This window comes from Boleophthalmus pectinirostris, unplaced genomic scaffold (genome assembly GCF_026225935.1).
Source record: "Boleophthalmus pectinirostris isolate CB_2022bp ecotype Guang Dong unplaced genomic scaffold, ASM2622593v1 HiC_scaffold_1, whole genome shotgun sequence".
Classification (NCBI taxonomy): Eukaryota; Metazoa; Chordata; class Actinopteri; order Gobiiformes; family Gobiidae; genus Boleophthalmus; species Boleophthalmus pectinirostris.
This window is the reverse complement of record NW_026570970.1, coordinates 18,844,176-18,860,786: the sequence shown is the minus strand read 5'-3', so window position 1 is coordinate 18,860,786 and position 16,611 is coordinate 18,844,176. Positions and strand designations below refer to the sequence as shown.

General features: G+C 40.3%; 2 protein-coding genes across 5 annotated transcripts; one reads left to right on the top strand and one right to left on the bottom strand.

Annotated features, from left to right (window-relative positions):
* Window positions 1-2,100: 2,100 nt before the first annotated feature.
* On the bottom strand, window positions 2,101-13,300 carry pou2f1b (POU class 2 homeobox 1b). Of its 4 annotated transcripts, none has more exons than XM_055165469.1 (14): window positions 13,186-13,300; window positions 8,785-8,847; window positions 8,437-8,528; window positions 7,101-7,289; window positions 6,914-7,019; window positions 6,532-6,623; window positions 6,277-6,444; window positions 5,354-5,494; window positions 5,102-5,260; window positions 4,825-5,010; window positions 4,635-4,749; window positions 4,214-4,544; window positions 4,051-4,127; window positions 2,101-3,663 (listed from the first exon to the last, which is right to left on the bottom strand). In XM_055165469.1, exons 1-14 carry the CDS (start codon window positions 13,229-13,231, stop codon window positions 3,413-3,415), a joined length of 2,016 nt encoding a protein of 671 aa, XP_055021444.1. In that variant the 5' UTR covers window positions 13,232-13,300; the 3' UTR covers window positions 2,101-3,412. The 4 variants fall into 4 exon arrangements, with proteins under 4 accessions (XP_055021444.1, XP_055021361.1, XP_055021395.1 ...); XM_055165386.1 differs by having other exon boundaries at window positions 2,101-3,666; window positions 6,923-7,019; XM_055165420.1 differs by having other exon boundaries at window positions 2,101-3,666; window positions 5,102-5,247; window positions 5,353-5,494; window positions 13,186-13,299.
* Window positions 11,674-16,331, top strand: LOC129412258 (cell surface A33 antigen-like). Its single transcript, XM_055165523.1, has 8 exons — window positions 11,674-11,800; window positions 11,912-14,161; window positions 14,320-14,477; window positions 14,567-14,783; window positions 14,855-15,019; window positions 15,100-15,216; window positions 15,326-15,449; window positions 15,534-16,331. The coding sequence occupies exons 2-8, from the start codon at window positions 14,113-14,115 to the stop codon at window positions 16,150-16,152; spliced, it is 1,449 nt and encodes a 482-aa protein (XP_055021498.1). The 5' UTR covers window positions 11,674-11,800; window positions 11,912-14,112; the 3' UTR covers window positions 16,153-16,331.
* Window positions 16,332-16,611: the final 280 nt, after the last annotated feature.

Here is a 16,611-nt window from a genome sequence, read left to right as displayed (position 1 = left end):
TTTTAAAACGTGTTTTTTGTATTTTATACATATTAAAGCAGGTTTCACTCAATCTTGAGCTAAAAAATGAGGTATACAACAGATCCTTTGCCTTACTGGCGCACTACACTACAAACCCCAAACCAGCGTGGTCGATTACCAAACTGGTACTTACTTACATGTCTGTGTATTTTACCCAAAAACTAGCAACAAACTAAAGCAGAAAAGGCATTAAAGCTAGTTCAGGGCCAATCAGCTTCAGGACTCATCAAATCATTCGGTCACCGTTCAGGGTTCAATGAAACAGCCTCTTTATACAAAACGTTGTTTTGCCACTTTCTACTGAAACCTGCTGGAAGATGCAGATTTATAGCTTGCACTTCCTAAACACGCAAAGACACAGACAGACACACACGCACACGCACACTTGCTGGAATTTTTAGTAAAGCTTTTCTCACAGAATTTCTTTCTGTTACATCAAAAAACATAGTTAGCCACATCATCACAAAATCGAAAATGCCCAGTACACTGTAGTGTTTCAGTGATAACGCACAAGCAGAGTTCAATGAAGACTCCTGCCTGCCCACTCTCTCACACACACACTCATAACTCATACAACAATGCTACAATGCTCATGTCTCTGTAACAATAAGGCATAAATGATAAGGTTTAATCTTTGAACTAAGAAAGCCAGTGATCTTGTCCTTTTACAAAACAAAAAAGGCATATTTAAAATTACTGGTAAAGAAAACTAAATCAACATCAACTCAAATTATTTACTTGATCTGTTGCTGAAACGGAGCCTACCTTTCAGACTAAACTCAAGATCTGTGCCGAGTGATGGGCAGAGAAGCTTTCTCCATACAACACAAGGAAGTCAAAAGCTCAAAGCACTTAAAGTCTGACGTTTCGTAACATTTTTGGTCTCAAGAAATTTCATGAAAAAACAAATGCCATTGCAAAAAAGAGGGTGATTTTAGGGATCTAAATATGTTAACACTACATTCAGTCTTGATAACACACTGGTTAGAGTATAAATATGAATATCTTACAAGCGCGTATATAGAATTATATGTATAGAATTAAGAAAAGGTTATCAATTCTAATTCCACAGATAAATATTTCAGTAACATCCTATGATGGTAATGGCAACTCAACTTGTGAGGATACGTCACACACACACAAAAAAACAGAAGCCTAAAAAGAAAAACCAGCAACAAGAACAACTAGACACCTGCCTAACTGCAAAGAGAAAGGCTATAACTTTGGCAAGAAGGATAAAAAACAACAATTAGTCCTGCAAATATCTCATAAATAGTAGTATTAGAAATAGCAGTAGTCGATAATCATACAGTTCCTATGGTTCATGTGTGGTTTATCAGTATAGGCCTTTAACGGCAAGTCTGCACTGATACATTCTACATGATTCGATACACAGAATTCTGAAGGTGATCCTTATATTTAAGTGCTGCTGAGGTATATTCAGTCAAGAAGTAGTACATAAAAAAATTAAGATTTTTTTTTTTTTTTTTTTTTTTTACAGGCATAAGGTTAGACCCACCGCGGTTTACCTTTGGAACAGAGAAATGCTACTTTAGAGTGGGCTTCCGCTCAGAGATCATTTGGCAGGTGTTACAGATTAGTTAAATAAAAACATGTTTGGGTTACATGCTGGTATTCAATGGTGGTGTGGTAGTAAATGAGTGGTAAATATGGATTTACAAATTTGAGTCTCTCAAAGAGGAGGATCTGAACCACCAAACCTGATGTACAGGATGTAGTCATAAAGCTATCAGAAAGCATGCAGGCTTCTAAACTGTGTGAGGAGCTCCAGCAGCATGTTGGTAAAGCTAAGTTTCTGTGACCTTTATCCAGCAGCACCTACTGAGGAAAATGGAAACAAACAGCTCCTGTGTGCTTGGACAGGCACGACAACTACTGAGGAAAACCACTTTGGTTTAAGCTATTGTTTATGGCTGAACAGTAGAAAACTTAATCAGAACCACCTTTTTTTTCAGTCAAAACGGCAAAAGTCAATTAAAAGAACAAGCAGTCAACAACAGGCTGTAGGGAAAAGAAACAAAGACTCAGGTTTTTGAGTTCAGGATCAAGATTAAATAAAAAAAAATTAAAAAAAAAAAAAAAAAAGGTCAGTTCACCAACATCCCAGTTTTTGGTCATTGGGCTGCCAATTAGGTCATGCTCAGAGACACTCAATAAAAAAAAAAAAAATCTTTGGAAAATCGTCATAAAAATATTGCATTTCTATTTTCAATTGACAAGGAAAGATTTTGTACTCATAAATAGACAAGACTAAGCTACCCCAACAACAAACAGCGAATATCTGAACAAATATTTTTGGTATATCTTAAAAGCACATAAGCCAGTCATATGACTGTAGACAAGAGTTTCTTTCCACGCAACAGACTGCAGCTCATCAATCCAGTTTTTTGGTACAGATACTGTGCACAAGTAGATAGAACAGTACTACTATCACAAAGTAAATACAATACATTACCTCTATCAAGCCAATACACACCCTTGTGGTATGATAAAATCATCCACAAGCCCTACATCAGTTATTGGACTTTCAGCGCTGGTCCAAGTTGAAGACAGCACTACAGACGTTCAGGTTGAATCTTAAAATAATCTACATCTTGGCAAATGGCCACCAGTCACCCAGTATAAAACAGACTGCTTGTTGCAGTTTCTCCTAAAGCTCTTAAGCATTTTATCAGAGTCCAGGGCCTGCACCTACATCTGGATTTTACAAGGCTTAGTGGCAACTCGACCACCAAGGCAGCGTAAAACTCAATGTTTCCAGACGAGCAGATCTGGTCCCTCTGACCTTTAAAGCAATGATAACCTTTATAATCGGCCACTTATTACTGTTTTTAAAGCCTTATAACCACATTTGAAATAATAGATTATAGTTAACTTAAATTGCGACTTAAAATGTTATGTAGTAGAACTACTATGATAAGGTTTAAAATGATGCCTGTCGAAAAATAGTGATGCGAGAAACTCAGCTGAAGATATTAAAAAAATGATTTGCTTTTGGGTTAGACTGTCAGGAGAGATCAGAGCTCTGTCCATACTCAACAGCCTGATGACAATGACTTGTTTCTACCTGAACATTTGTCATGATTCATATAAAACAAGACAGTAACTGCATGGTTACCGTTGGGGAAAAATGAATAATAAAAATAGAAAATATATTAAAAAAAGATTTACAAAACAAAAAATTCCAACCCTAATATCAATTGAGGTTGTTTTTGGTGGCAGCAAAAAAGTTAAATAGAAAGAATAAAAGAATGTACGGTGGTTAGTGAAGCACATTTCGTTAAGGACCTCCCTATTGCCTACAAAGTGAGATAGAAGTAGTGCACGATATATGTAATAGGGTGTGGTTTGTGATGCAGCTTGGCCGGCTTCACTGAGCTTTGGAGGCAGTAGTAATAGTTGAGGCTTGCACAGGCACAGCTCCAGTTGTGTCAGTGGTGACCTGCAGCCCCCCTGTCCCCGCCGACACTAAACTCACTGGATTAGCCTGAGTGAGCAGTGACAGGTTTTGGGGCAGGAACAGGTTTGTCACCAAGTTGGGCGTGTTACCGGCACTGGTGTTGGCGAACAACAAGTTGCTACCATCCAGAGAAGTGATGGGGATTGTGCTGGAGGCCAGAGCTGCTGAATAAAAAAAGGAACTTTCAAATAGCTGCAAATGTGTGTTTAAAAGTAATATCACTGATTACTTTAAAGATACCCTATAACTTTTTAGTTGGGGGTCCGTCAGCTGCTTGTTTTTATGGATATGTTATTGCTCTGTCTGGAATGTTCTACAGTATAGCATTAAACAGCTCAAAAAATGCCAAGGCAAACAGGCATTCATACTGTGAGCAGGGTAACCTCACCATAGATCTGACCTGTAACCTGGTCTGGTTTGGTCTCCATGAAGATAAAACATGTTTAATGCCAGATGTGGAACAATCCAGACAAAGGAATAACATCTCCATGAAGAAAAGCATTTGACAAGCCCTCCACCATAAAATTCACATTTAAGTTTAGAGTTACCTTGTATTGTTGCTAGTGTACTGTTGTTCATGAGTGCACCACCAAGGCCACCAGGAGCCAGACTGAGGAGAGCCCCCCTATTAAAAAAAAACCAAAAAAACTCAGATTAATACTTAGAATGATTTGAGACTTCAGAATAAGCCTGACATAGAACAAAACTGACCCTGGTGCAAACTGTGAAGATGCCATCAGACCAGGGTTGAATCCAGCCGCTGCAGCCATGGCGGCAAAGCTAGCGCTGGTGGGTAACTGAGTGGCACCCTGCAGAGCGGACAGCCCCGGGGCAGACACCATCACCTGGCCCGCCTCCAGAGAAGTGGCAATGGAAGACGCAGTGTGGGCAGGCGTGGTGTGAGCCTGGGAGACTGGTTTGCTCTCTGCGGTGGTGGCCTGTATGGTTGGGGAAGGACTGAGGGATGGAGAGCTGGTTGCCGTGGTTACAACAGGTGCAGTGGAGATGACGGATGCAGTGTTTGTGACTCCAACTGTAGTGGCTAAAAATGATTTAAGGCAACAGACATTAGTTACAGCAAGGGATACTTGTTTTGTTTGTTTGTTTGTTTGTTTCAGCCTAAAATACAGACCTGTGAAAGGCAAAGAGGAGACACTGGTGCTGGTGAGTGGGATCACAGGGTTTACTGTCAGAGTGGTGGGTGTGCTAATAGTTGGGCTGCTAACAAGACTCGCTGTACTAGCCACCTTAAAAGACAAAACAGCTTCAATAAACAGCAGCAATTAAAAGTGAATAAATGAAGTATCTGTGATGATACTTACCAGGGGGCTGTTGGGTGTGAAAATGGTTTTGATGGGGGTGCTGCCTCCACTATTTCCACTGCTTGGGGGGTTAATCCTCTTCTCTTTCTGTCTACGATTGCAGAACCAAACTCTGACGACCTCCTTCTCCATGTTCAGCTGGTCAGCAATCATGGTGATCTCTTCAGAGGTAGGTTTTTGGTTCTGCTTGAATAGGCCAAGAAGCCAGAGATTTCCAGTCAGTACAAAGTCAAACACAATGTTGTACAGAAGCATGTTGTAAAACTATGTAACTCACCTCTAGAAAGCTCTTTTCTAAGGCCACTCGGATGTGGTTCTCAATACTGGTCCTCTTCTTGCGCCTGCGGTTGATGCCTTCTATGCCCATGCCTGGGGAGCCCAGCGCACTGGGGCTGGATAGCGCCTGGTCGGACGTCAGATTCTCTGCACAAACAGCAGTGATACAAAGCAAAGGGATCGAGGTAAAGAAAAGGGCTTTTAAGTTAACAGTCGTCCATTTGTACCAAACAAGGAGGCTTAGAGGCAAACCTGCATCATTCAACCACTTTTCCAGCAGTGGCTTAAGTTTGCACATGTTCTTAAAGCTTAGATTCAAGGCCTCAAAACGTGAGATGGTAGTTTGGCTGAAATCATTTCCATACAGCTTCCCCATTGCCAGGCCCACGTCACCCTGAGAAAAATGAGAAATGAATTGTACAAACAGACAAAGGGTATACACAAGACATAACAGCATATGGGTTTAAGAAAACGTAGTAACTGTAGTCGCTCTGAGTGCACTCCACATTTAACAGGTCAACCCGATTAACACTCAGGTCAAACAGCACTCACGGGTGTTTGTATAAATGCTAATAAACATGTATGTACCTCTGTCCTGATATTTTTTATTAATTGAAGATGTGTAACCATTTAAACATTTTAATAATATTCAGGTTCAATAAATCAAACTTTATTTATAGAGAGCTTGTTATACAAAAAGGCAACACAAAGTACTTAGGTTTAGCCCTCATGTATTGGTGACACGCAACGTTCACCTTTTGTCAAACAGAAATCACATTTTTACAACTATGGCAAAAACAGATCTGCTTTGGGCAACTCATTTTGGACAAATTGGGAGATATGGAGCCGACAAGTTATTTCCCTCTCCGGCAAGCTCCAGTAGTTCGCACTTAAGACTTTTTAACATAGTGGATCAAAACAACAAATTGATTGCATAAAATTGCACTGAATCAAATTGTGAGCTGGCTACAAAATACTAAAAAGATTAAGTCCAATCCAATAAAAAAGACATTAAACTAAAAGCAGATCATATATTAAAGAAGAAAAGAAAATTGTGGTTGAATGAAATAACTGAGACGCAGGTGAAGATAAGACATTTACAAAGTAAATTTCATACTGAATGCAGTTGCGGGTTTGTAAGATTGTTAAGAATTTTGGTATCAGAGACATACACACCTGTGTGAAACCAAGTTTTATACGTCGTTGTTTGAAGGTCTTGGCAAACAGTTCCAGCTCCTCCAGATCACTGGGTTCCTCTAGGGTGGGGGTATCCAAGCGCTTTGGGGGGGTTTGGCTGTGGACAATATTGGGAGTAGCTGTGGTTGTGCGGGTTGGGGTTGCAGGCTGTAGAATAAAGTATAAAACAATAACCAACGACTGCACAGGAAACAAAGGAAAAAAATATGTGATACAAGAGAAAAGTTTCCAAACCTGAGTTGCAAGGGAGATGTTTGCTTGAGTAGACAGGAGGTTAGCTTGGCTATGAGGTAGTTGAGTTAAAAGACTTTGGGCTTGCAATATGCCTATAAGGGAACAATACAACAGGTTAAAAATAAGCTTGAGCATTCATTATGGATCATATTAGAGATCAACCGATATGTTTTTTTTTTTCATGGCTGATGCAGATTGTTTAGATAAACTCTGCTGATATTTTTAGCCCAATATGTAGGGCTGATTTAGATTCCTTTCCCCAAATTATGTCAATTAAATTTACTACAAACTCACAGTCCATTTTTTAAAATCATAAACCCAAAGCAGTTTAGTCAAGTTATGTTTTTGGTCTATCTCTAAATCATACACTCGTCATACAGACCCTGCTGACCCGGCTGTGTTGGAGAGATGATGAGCTGGGTGGACAGAGGCGTAGTGATGTGGTGGCCGGGCTGGACCAAAACAAATTGGGGCAAAGTTTGTAGCTGCTGTAAGAATAAATGATTACACATTTAATAACACCACCACAGGAAGGAACACATGTGAGTAATGCTAAACTTGAGGCTTACAGGGGTGATCTGGATGGGCTGAGATAAGGGCAGTTGTGTGATGGGAGTGGCAGCAGAAGCGGAGATGCTGGCCCCTGTGGTGCTGTTCTGCTGGCTGGCTGAGTGCTGTCCTGCCAGTCCTGCCAGGAGCTGGGCCTGCACCTGGGCCTGCTGGATCAACAGCTGCTGCTGAGCTGGAGTCAGGGTCAACTGTAGAGTCCACAGGAAAACCACACAATCAGACCATAGATCTCACACAGACTATTCATATCCACATTTAATCATTACATGACCTCATGTTGCCACAATACACAACACGTAAAGGCATTTAATTATATAAAGCTTTAATTTATATTTTTGCCATCTGTTTATGAGATCCTTGGACACAGTAACAAGTAAATGTATATAACCTAAATGGAGTGCACACTACAACTTTTAGACTTGAGTTGTTTTGTGGCAACACTATGAATGAAGATGGTTCCTGACAAGCAAATAGACAAAGGGCTCGTGCAGCTGAGACATGAGGGGAACGGTTATGCTGCTATATGAATGCCATGTACAAACGCAGTACACATGCAGGACACACACACTGACTTGGTAGAGTCTGAGCAGTTTCACCGACACTTGCATAGTTCTGATTCTGAACATGAGGTCTGAGCCATGATGGTACCACAAAAATGCTCATGTAAGAATGAACAGGCATGGTAAGTTATATTTGGTTTCTCTTTTGGTACAATTTTGGCTGCGTTGACTCAAAGCCACTTACTCCAGCTATCTGTCCTCCGGCCAACATTAGCTGAGTTTGAGGCAAGACACTCTGCTGGACGGAGGTCGGAAGAGCACTCGAATCTTCCGACTTAGACTAACAGAGATAAAAGATGGAATTGTACATAGAAATATTTAACCAGAGAACCATAACCATATTAGATGTGTAGAAAACTCAACTACAAAGAAAAGTTACCTGCTGCGCGTTTCTCAGGAATTAATATGTAGAATATTTTAATTAAAAGGCAAAGGAACACCCTGCAGCCTTCAGAGAGAAGGGAAGTGCAGGCCAAGTTGAGAGTAGCTAATTAAAATAACTGTTATGCAGTGCATGTAAATTCTGCATAGATTTGCATATTCTCTGCCATCTGTTTCCGAGCAACCGCAGAGCGCTAATTAGCATACAGGGTTGATTAATCTGCCTTGTTGCCAAGCGACACAGAGAGCCTGGCTAATTTAAATGAACTTGTTCTGCTTGTGCGCGTGTCTATGTGAAGTGGGGCATATGTCACTTAAACTTCACTGAATTCTTTTTAATACTTTGACTGACCTTTGTAGATAATGTGAGTTTCAGAAAAAAAAGGACGCTAACCTGTTGCAGGAGGGCTTGTGCGTGTGCATTTGTGAGTGCACTGGTATTTGGCATCGTCTGCCTTTGAAAGTCCAATCCATTGCTGTGGATTCCTACAGACAAAAGTCAAACAAATATAAGATATCTCATGTTAAAATCACAGTCCGTTTAACATGTAGGTAAATTTAAACACTTTGGGGTTGTTAATAAACCCTATTGAAAAGATAATGATAAAAGAACATATTTACTTGCTTATTACATTTGTTTAAATTAATTGCAATAGCCTATCTCAAATTATGTTATGGCAAAAAGACAGACAGAAATAAAACCATAAGAAGACGTTACAAAACAAAGCTTAAATTCTCTTACCGGTGTTGTCACTGCTGTCCATTGCACATTTAGTAGTTCCTGACTGATTATTCACTTTAACATCTATAAAAAAACACAGAGGAGACATGCAGGAAGTTATAATAATGGCCTGTCATAATAAAGAATAAAAAATGTATACTTAAATTAATTATTAATAAATGTAAATCCAATGCAATGAACTCACAGTCGACACCCTGCCTGAACACTAATAAAAACAACTCACCCATTCTAGTTCCACCTGTGTTTTCCAGCATGACTGAGGAGCCCTGAAAGTTAGCCGGGCGAGCCTGCCAACAGGCTGTCCAAGCACAGTTCCTCCTCCCACTGCTCCTGCCTTCACTCTCCACTGGTCAGCGAGCAGACTTCAACACAAGCGGTGCTATACAGACACAGTGGCACTGTCCAGCTCACGCTTCACTGAGCAGCACTGGGAAACGCACACTGAGAAAGCCAACAAGGTTTTAGGCAAACAGCGCGCCTTCTCTCTCCATTTCCTTTTCTTATAGCTCGCCCTCCTCTACACTGGCGCTTTCTCTCTCTCTCTGGCATGCCAAGATTGTCAGTACTTCTGAAAAGTTCACCCTCTCCCTCTCTTGCTGGAATGAAACAAACGACAAGAGCAGCTGGCGGCCTCCACCATCTCCACCTCCCCTCCCCAAACTCCATAATGAAGCATAATCAGTATTCAACTGATTAAAGTCCTATGCAAATCTGCCTCTGCCTCGTTAGCAATGCAAGGCTTTGAAGTCCTGCGAGCAACGCATTTCACACCGAGCTCTGAAAGCTTTCTGCATAATTTAAACCCCTATAAATATTTATCAGCTCATTAGCATATTAATTGGATGGCTTTTGGAGGACGATAAAAAACAGGGGAATAAGAACGACACAGAAGGAAAAAGTGCTCAAACTCAGCAAAGGCATAGGGAGGGGAGGCAGCAGCACAGGGCCAATTATTCGAAAAGTGCACAGCTAAAAAGTAATTAACCAAGAGCAAGGAGAGGGACGCCGATAGCCCAGAATGCTGTGTGGGGACTGATGGTAGTGGTCTTGGAATGTTAGCAAGGCTGACTCCATTAATAAAATGTCTAAGATTGCTCATTAGAAGTATAGCAGGGAGTCAGACGACGCCTAACTTGTGTGGTGAGTGTGGGTCCGGAGTTGGGGTGAGGGGGTAGGGGGGTGTCGCTCAATCGCAAATAAATAAACAACATTAATCCCACACAAGGCCGTCATTACTGGACCCCTGTGGTCACAACATTCCTCCGTGAGCAGCTAAAGAGTGGGTGGAGGCTGTTGCTGTCAATGTTTATGAAGTGTTGGGGGATTAGCATATTTAGATTAGCTTTACATTCCATTAGTATTTCATTTCAGAGAGCTTTTAAAGTCATTTCTCCCCTTGCTCAGAAGGTTAATATAACAAACCAGTCCTGCTGGTGCAGCACAGGTGTCTACAGAATTTAAATGTCTGGTGGCGCTACAAAGGACAAGCTTAGGACTTACTCGAAAGCTTTCCAAGTTAGGTTTTGTGATGTTGAGGACTTGCAGCCTACACCAACCAGTTTCTGTTGGACTTAAGCGTAAAATCTGATCCTTCTCCTCATTTTAGATCTAAACCCTCATCTGCCAATATATTACACAGGGAGTGAGAGTGTCCCTGTCAGATATTTTGGACTGAGAAGTTAAATATCAAATAAGTTTCTGAAGATAGTTCTGAAACATTTAAATGCAACAACACGCCACATAGTCAACCGTGTTAAGTTAACATGGTTCACTGGTTTGCAAATATCGTGCTATGGAACAATGCTTGATCTTGTGCAGTGAATTTTAAATATGTATCTCATTAACAGCATAATACAGGCGCTCTGACTGAATTCAGAGAGTTAATGTGAGCTGGGACATCCGACAAACTTAATTAGCACATCTACATTCTGCACCAGCTATGCTAAAGACTCATCAGTCTTATCGAATTGTAAGTGGTGTGTCCCTTTGTACTCAACAGGAAATTGTGTTTTGACTTTCTTTTATAACACAAGAATCTGGAATTACTGTTGCATTTTAAAAATGCAAAAAATATGCAGTTTTATAATTCTAATATTTTACAGGTAAAACACCAAACTCTTGGGAGCCATGATTTTTTTTTCTCACCATTTTGGGCTGGAGATCTTTCACATTTTTCACTACTAGTACTTTAACAATACCAAGTTTACAATACCAGAATGGTGTTTTTTTGGCACATATTCCTGTATTACTAATTACTTTGCACTGGCTTAAGAAAAAGGACTGTAGTTTTTGTCATTAGTTTGGGGACACTGCCTAATAACTTGGAACTCCAGAGTCCCGCCCACGTCAAAGCCTGCTTGGGTTCTTCTCATACACTTTTTATTTCAAGAAATATATTAAGCTTTTTTTTATTTCTGAATGATAGTTAAATTAAATAATGTGTCTTAAGCTCATTAGTTACTTCTGAAATGAGAGCAGGCTTGTGGGCGATCACTGTTGAGCTCCACAATGTTTTTCCATGACCCACAAGGTATTAAAAACTGCTATCAAAAAGGAAAGTTACCTTTTTCCCCCCCAGTACCATAAGTAGTTTCAGTACCTTTAATGGTACTCTGTCCTATTGCTGTAAACTTGAATAACCAGAGAGTAAGGTCTTACAAATCAAACTAAAATGGATATTTCTGTATTAAAAATGACTAGCAAAGTAAGAAATAATAATAAAACTCTGGTCTGACTGGAGCCTTCATGCAGGAAGCCTTCTCAGTACGCAGAGATGGCATGTCTTGAATTTATTACTGCAATGATGCATTATTCATAGCAACTGTGTTTACATTAATGAATATTCATGATGGAAGTACAAGGCTGGAAAGAGGGAGGAACTGTAAAACTGATTAAATGAGAAGCAATAAAGTGCAGAAGACTGAAAGATTAGGACATAACATGGGTTTCTGTTCCAAAATAAATTGTGAAATGTATAGGACTCACTCCATATACATAAAGTACTCATTTGTTACAGGTATGTGTGAATATAGTGTTGTGTTTTACTATTACTTCAAAGTATTATTCAAAATGCAGGACACTTGAACCACTAATAACCAGTTTCTTTGCCTTATTTTACTTTGTTCAGAGAACCTCCTGGAATTTGCAGCTTCCTTCACAGTTTTAACTGAAAAGAGCGCATTCAAGTTGAGTCTTGCCCGGCCTTGGATCCAGCACAGAATATGCCCTGCCTGTTATTGTGGCTCTCCGGAAGTGGGCCTCTAGACCCCTCCCTGCGCCTGGGGGAATCACAGGTACAATCAGTGCGAAAACTTTGGTAGATTATGTTCCCGTGGGGAGCCAACATTAAAGATGTAGGCTATTAAACCACTATATTGTGTAGTTAAACAATACCACGCAACTTCTGGTTTGCTCATTAATCAACTTATGTTTATATTATATATCATATTTTAATCTAAACTAATTATCAGAAAAAAAAAAGTCCAAGTTAACCTCACTTTTAAAAACGCCCTGGGTTATCCCTATGAACTTGACAAAAAGACACGGCAAGCATTTAGTTATCACATCATCAAGTGAGTGTTGGCATGGCGTTAATACCCCGCCACAAATGTCTGGTCGGGTCGGTAAAAGGCTTTATTCTGTGCTTTATTCTGTGCACGGTACAAATGCGCTGTTGTCCTGCCGCTGCCACACCGATAAGCTTCAGCGGACACAGGGAATATGCTGAACTCCGCACTCTCCTTCAGCGGGGCCCGCATGAATAACACAACAGGCTGCTCTAGCACAAAAGACACGGGCAAAATGCTATGCCATAAAATCACCGAGAACAAATCAAGACGCATCTAAATGGCATTAAACATTACGTCTTCTTCACGTGTACACAGAATCAAATATCTTCTTAACAAACAAGCTCATCCACTGCGCTGCTCTCAAAAATGAATATGCAAAGCCGTTTCAAAAGCTTCATGCCTGTGAGTGCATCAACACAAAGCCCAGTGTTAGCAGGCGAGCTAATGCTAACGGGCTAGCATCTTCATATCAGTCAAATTGCGTTACCGAAACATCTAAATATGACATGTATGGATCCCAGTCACGTCGACGATTACTAATAAAATATGCTAAACTGTATTTGTCGACAGAGGTATGAATATGCAGCGGCGTACAGCCATCTAATCACACAAAGGGGGAGGCATGATTCCATGTAATTTGCCATCGGACTGCAATAGCTCGTTTCCTCCTCTGTCAATTTACAACTGGCTAGCTCCGTCTACACAAGAAGTGCAACGTTTAACATTAAGTCCAACAATGCAATCTTCGTTTCATCTGCATCCCGCTAAAGCTAAATTGTACGCAACACAGTTTGAATATGAGTATGAATATGTAAAATGCTGTAATCATTACCTGGTCCTGAACTCTCATCTTGACTCGCTGCTCCTCCGTCCGCCATTTTGAATATTTAAGCCGAAATCCCAGCCCTGAGCCGAGCACCTCCACACACTCACAAACAGTGTGCACACAGAAGAGGGCTCGCTTATTTACATACTGTCGCGCTGTTTTTCACCAGCACACAAATTGGAGATTAGACTTTCATTCAATGTAAGACACAAATATCATTACTTCATATGTTTTGCTCGAGTTGTTTGACCCCCATAATGAAGCTTAATTAAGACTTAATAAGTAAATTAATAGTACTCTGTTTTAGGCCCAATAACCTTAATTGAGAAGCTGTTGACCGCTTGGTAAGCAGATGGTGACCTAATGATGGGCGGTATAGGACTCTTAAAATAAATGAAAATAACTAGGCTGCACAGGCCTACCGTACGTATTTTTGTACTCATTTTGGGCATATTAGCTGGTCCCCAATAGTTTATACACAACAGGGTATACAGTATATGCATAGATCTGTTTATTTAGACAACTTCAATTTTCCGAAACTTGGAAGGCCAATACTGCACTCTGCAGGTCATTGTTTGCACAGCATCAACTTCGAGAAAAGGGCATAATCATAGACTAATGATGAAACTATGGACTGCATATGGATAGAATCAAATTATACTACCTAGTAGCCTAATCACAATTCAACCAAACATTAATATATATAATTATATTTCATTTCATTTTCGTATTCATTTTTATTGGTCTTCATTATGGAGACCTGAAACTACAGTCATTGGTCATCTAGTAACATGTGACCAATACCTGTGGACTTTTATTCCTTGACTGCCTCACCTCTTCCTTATCAGGGAGTTCACTGTGAAGGTTAGAAGCCGCTCCTTTAGGTCTTAAAGCATCCGTCAAAATTGTGTTTAATTAAAAAAAAAAAAAAACATGACTTTTGAGATGCTTGGATGTTTGAAGCTGTTCTTGATCCTGTCAGGTAAGCTCATGGTTATTGACTGCTTTTTCTATGAGGACAGCCACACCTTAAAGTGTAACTTACTGGCGTTAATCATTAAGCTGTTTCCGCACTCTCACACAAGAAATATGGTGAAGGACAGATTTTGGCTTTTGAATTAATGTATTTTTTTATTACAGCTTTTTCCCACTGCAGATGTATACAAGTTTCTATTCCACAGTCACAGTATGAAGTTGCAAGAGGGGGCGATATAACTTTACCTTGTTCATTTTCTCCGGCTAGACCAAACTATGAATTGTTTATTCTGAAATGGGAAGTGGTTCGAGATAACAAAGCGGTAAGTGAGCTACCCTAAATTTGTTCATAACTAAATTAAGTGTTGATAAATTAATGCTAACAAGTATTTTAAAATTTGATCTTCCTTAGACTATCGTGGCAACTTTTTATTCAAATTTAAATCGAGTCGACGTAACACCTAGTTATGAGGGCAGGACTTCTCTAGATGTTGATCCTTCTACACGAACGGGTGCACTGCACTTGACAAAGGTGACAATGGAGGACAATGGAAACTTCCAGTGTAATGTCCTTATTCCTGGAGATGATGAGGGAACACCATCTGCCATAACTTTTCTTTTGGTCCTAGGTACATTTGTCCTTTGCCATCACACTTTTTTCCCTAAGAAGTATTACAATTCAACATGATTTTTTTTTCAGTTGCCCCCTCATCACCAATATGCAGAATTCAGGGAACAGCTGAATACTGGCATAATATTACCCTGACCTGCCTGTCTGAGGAGGGATCTCCTGAGCCACTTTATAACTGGAAGAGCTACAGTGTTGACAACACCCCAAGATCATTTCCACCAAAGACAACTGAAAGTAAGAGCCCTGACCATTTATCCTCCCCAAATGCATATTCATAGGTCCGGTAAATGCAGTGTGTGCTATTGTTTTTGCAGAGGATGGAGCATTATCACTCTTCAACATTTCTAGAGAAATGTCTGGGTTCTATGTTTGCACATCAACCAATCGTATTGGTTCAGCTAGCTGTAACCTCACTTTAGCTGTGATGCCTGGTAAGTTAAATCCTAATGCGACATTGTATTTACTTTGATACAATTAATAATCACTTAATTAGAGTGTGTTGGTGAGTAAGAATTTCAACTTTTTTTTTGTTTTTTGTAGGTGGATCAATGAGTGGTGCTACTGCAGGTATAATTGGAGGAGTTGTTGCAGCTGTTTTGCTCCTAGCATTAGTTATCTTCTGTTGCTGCAGACAGAAGAAGAAGAAGCTCAAGTATACAGAAGGGTATGAAGTACATGTGTAGCATTTGCCAATAGTATTTTTTGTGTCAGTGTATACTGTACAAAGCTACATTTATTTGTTTTGCAGGTCTCCTGCAGAAATGGAGTTTCATGACAGGGATGACATAGAGAGATCAGATGGATACCAAGAAAACAAGATTCCAAATAGTCATGACATCGACATTGTTGAACAAATCCAACACAGTGAAAAGACAGGAATCGATAAGCTAAATGATGATGTGGAAAGTACTGCTGACAGTCACAAAAGTCGTAGCAACAAGGATCGTATTGATGACAAACATGATAACTATCGTGGCAGTCGAGATCGCCTTGACGATTACCGTGACAGTGGAGATCGTCAAGGCGACTATCGTGGCAGTCGAGATCGCCTCGATGACTACCGTGACAGTGGAGATCGTCAAGGCGACTATCGTGGCAGTCGAGATCGCCTCGATGACTACCGTGACAGTCGTAATCGTCAAGGCGACTATCGTGGCAGTAGGGATCGCCTTGATGATTACCATGGCGGTCAAGATCGTCAAGGTGACTATCGTGGCAGTCGGGATCGCCTTGATGACTATCGTGGCAGTCGAGATCGCCTTGATGATTACCATGGCGGTCGAGATCGTCAAGGTGACTATCGTGGCAGTCGAGATCGCCTTGATGAGGGTAGTTATCATTACTCAGAAAGAGGCCGGTATGAATAGTTGTTACTGGACAACCTGTAGAAAACAGAATATAGATATTGAGAAATGCAATAAATATTTTGTCAAGGAGTCATTTTTTTATCCTATAATTTCATTAGCATTATGCGCTTTTTTATGTGTGCACTCTTATTTTTTACCTGTTCTTTTTTATGCAGACAGTAAAGAAATTCTGAAGATAATACAGTTGTTCATGTTGTGATCCTTTTTTTTTTTTTTTTTTTTTTTTTTTAACTTCCACTGTGAGTAACATAAGTGCTATTTATGTTTGCAGTAACGTAACTTTTACTTGAGTACAATTAAAGCACTAAGGCCAGGGATGCTTGGGCTGTAACTTCTTGCACTGTGAGATAAAGTCATAATGGCTGCTGTGCTCAGTGCTGCCGCCATGTGGTGTCCGCGGCTACTGCAGAGGCGCACGCGCTCATTGGCTGTAGTACTCTGGCCTCACCTCGGGGCGAA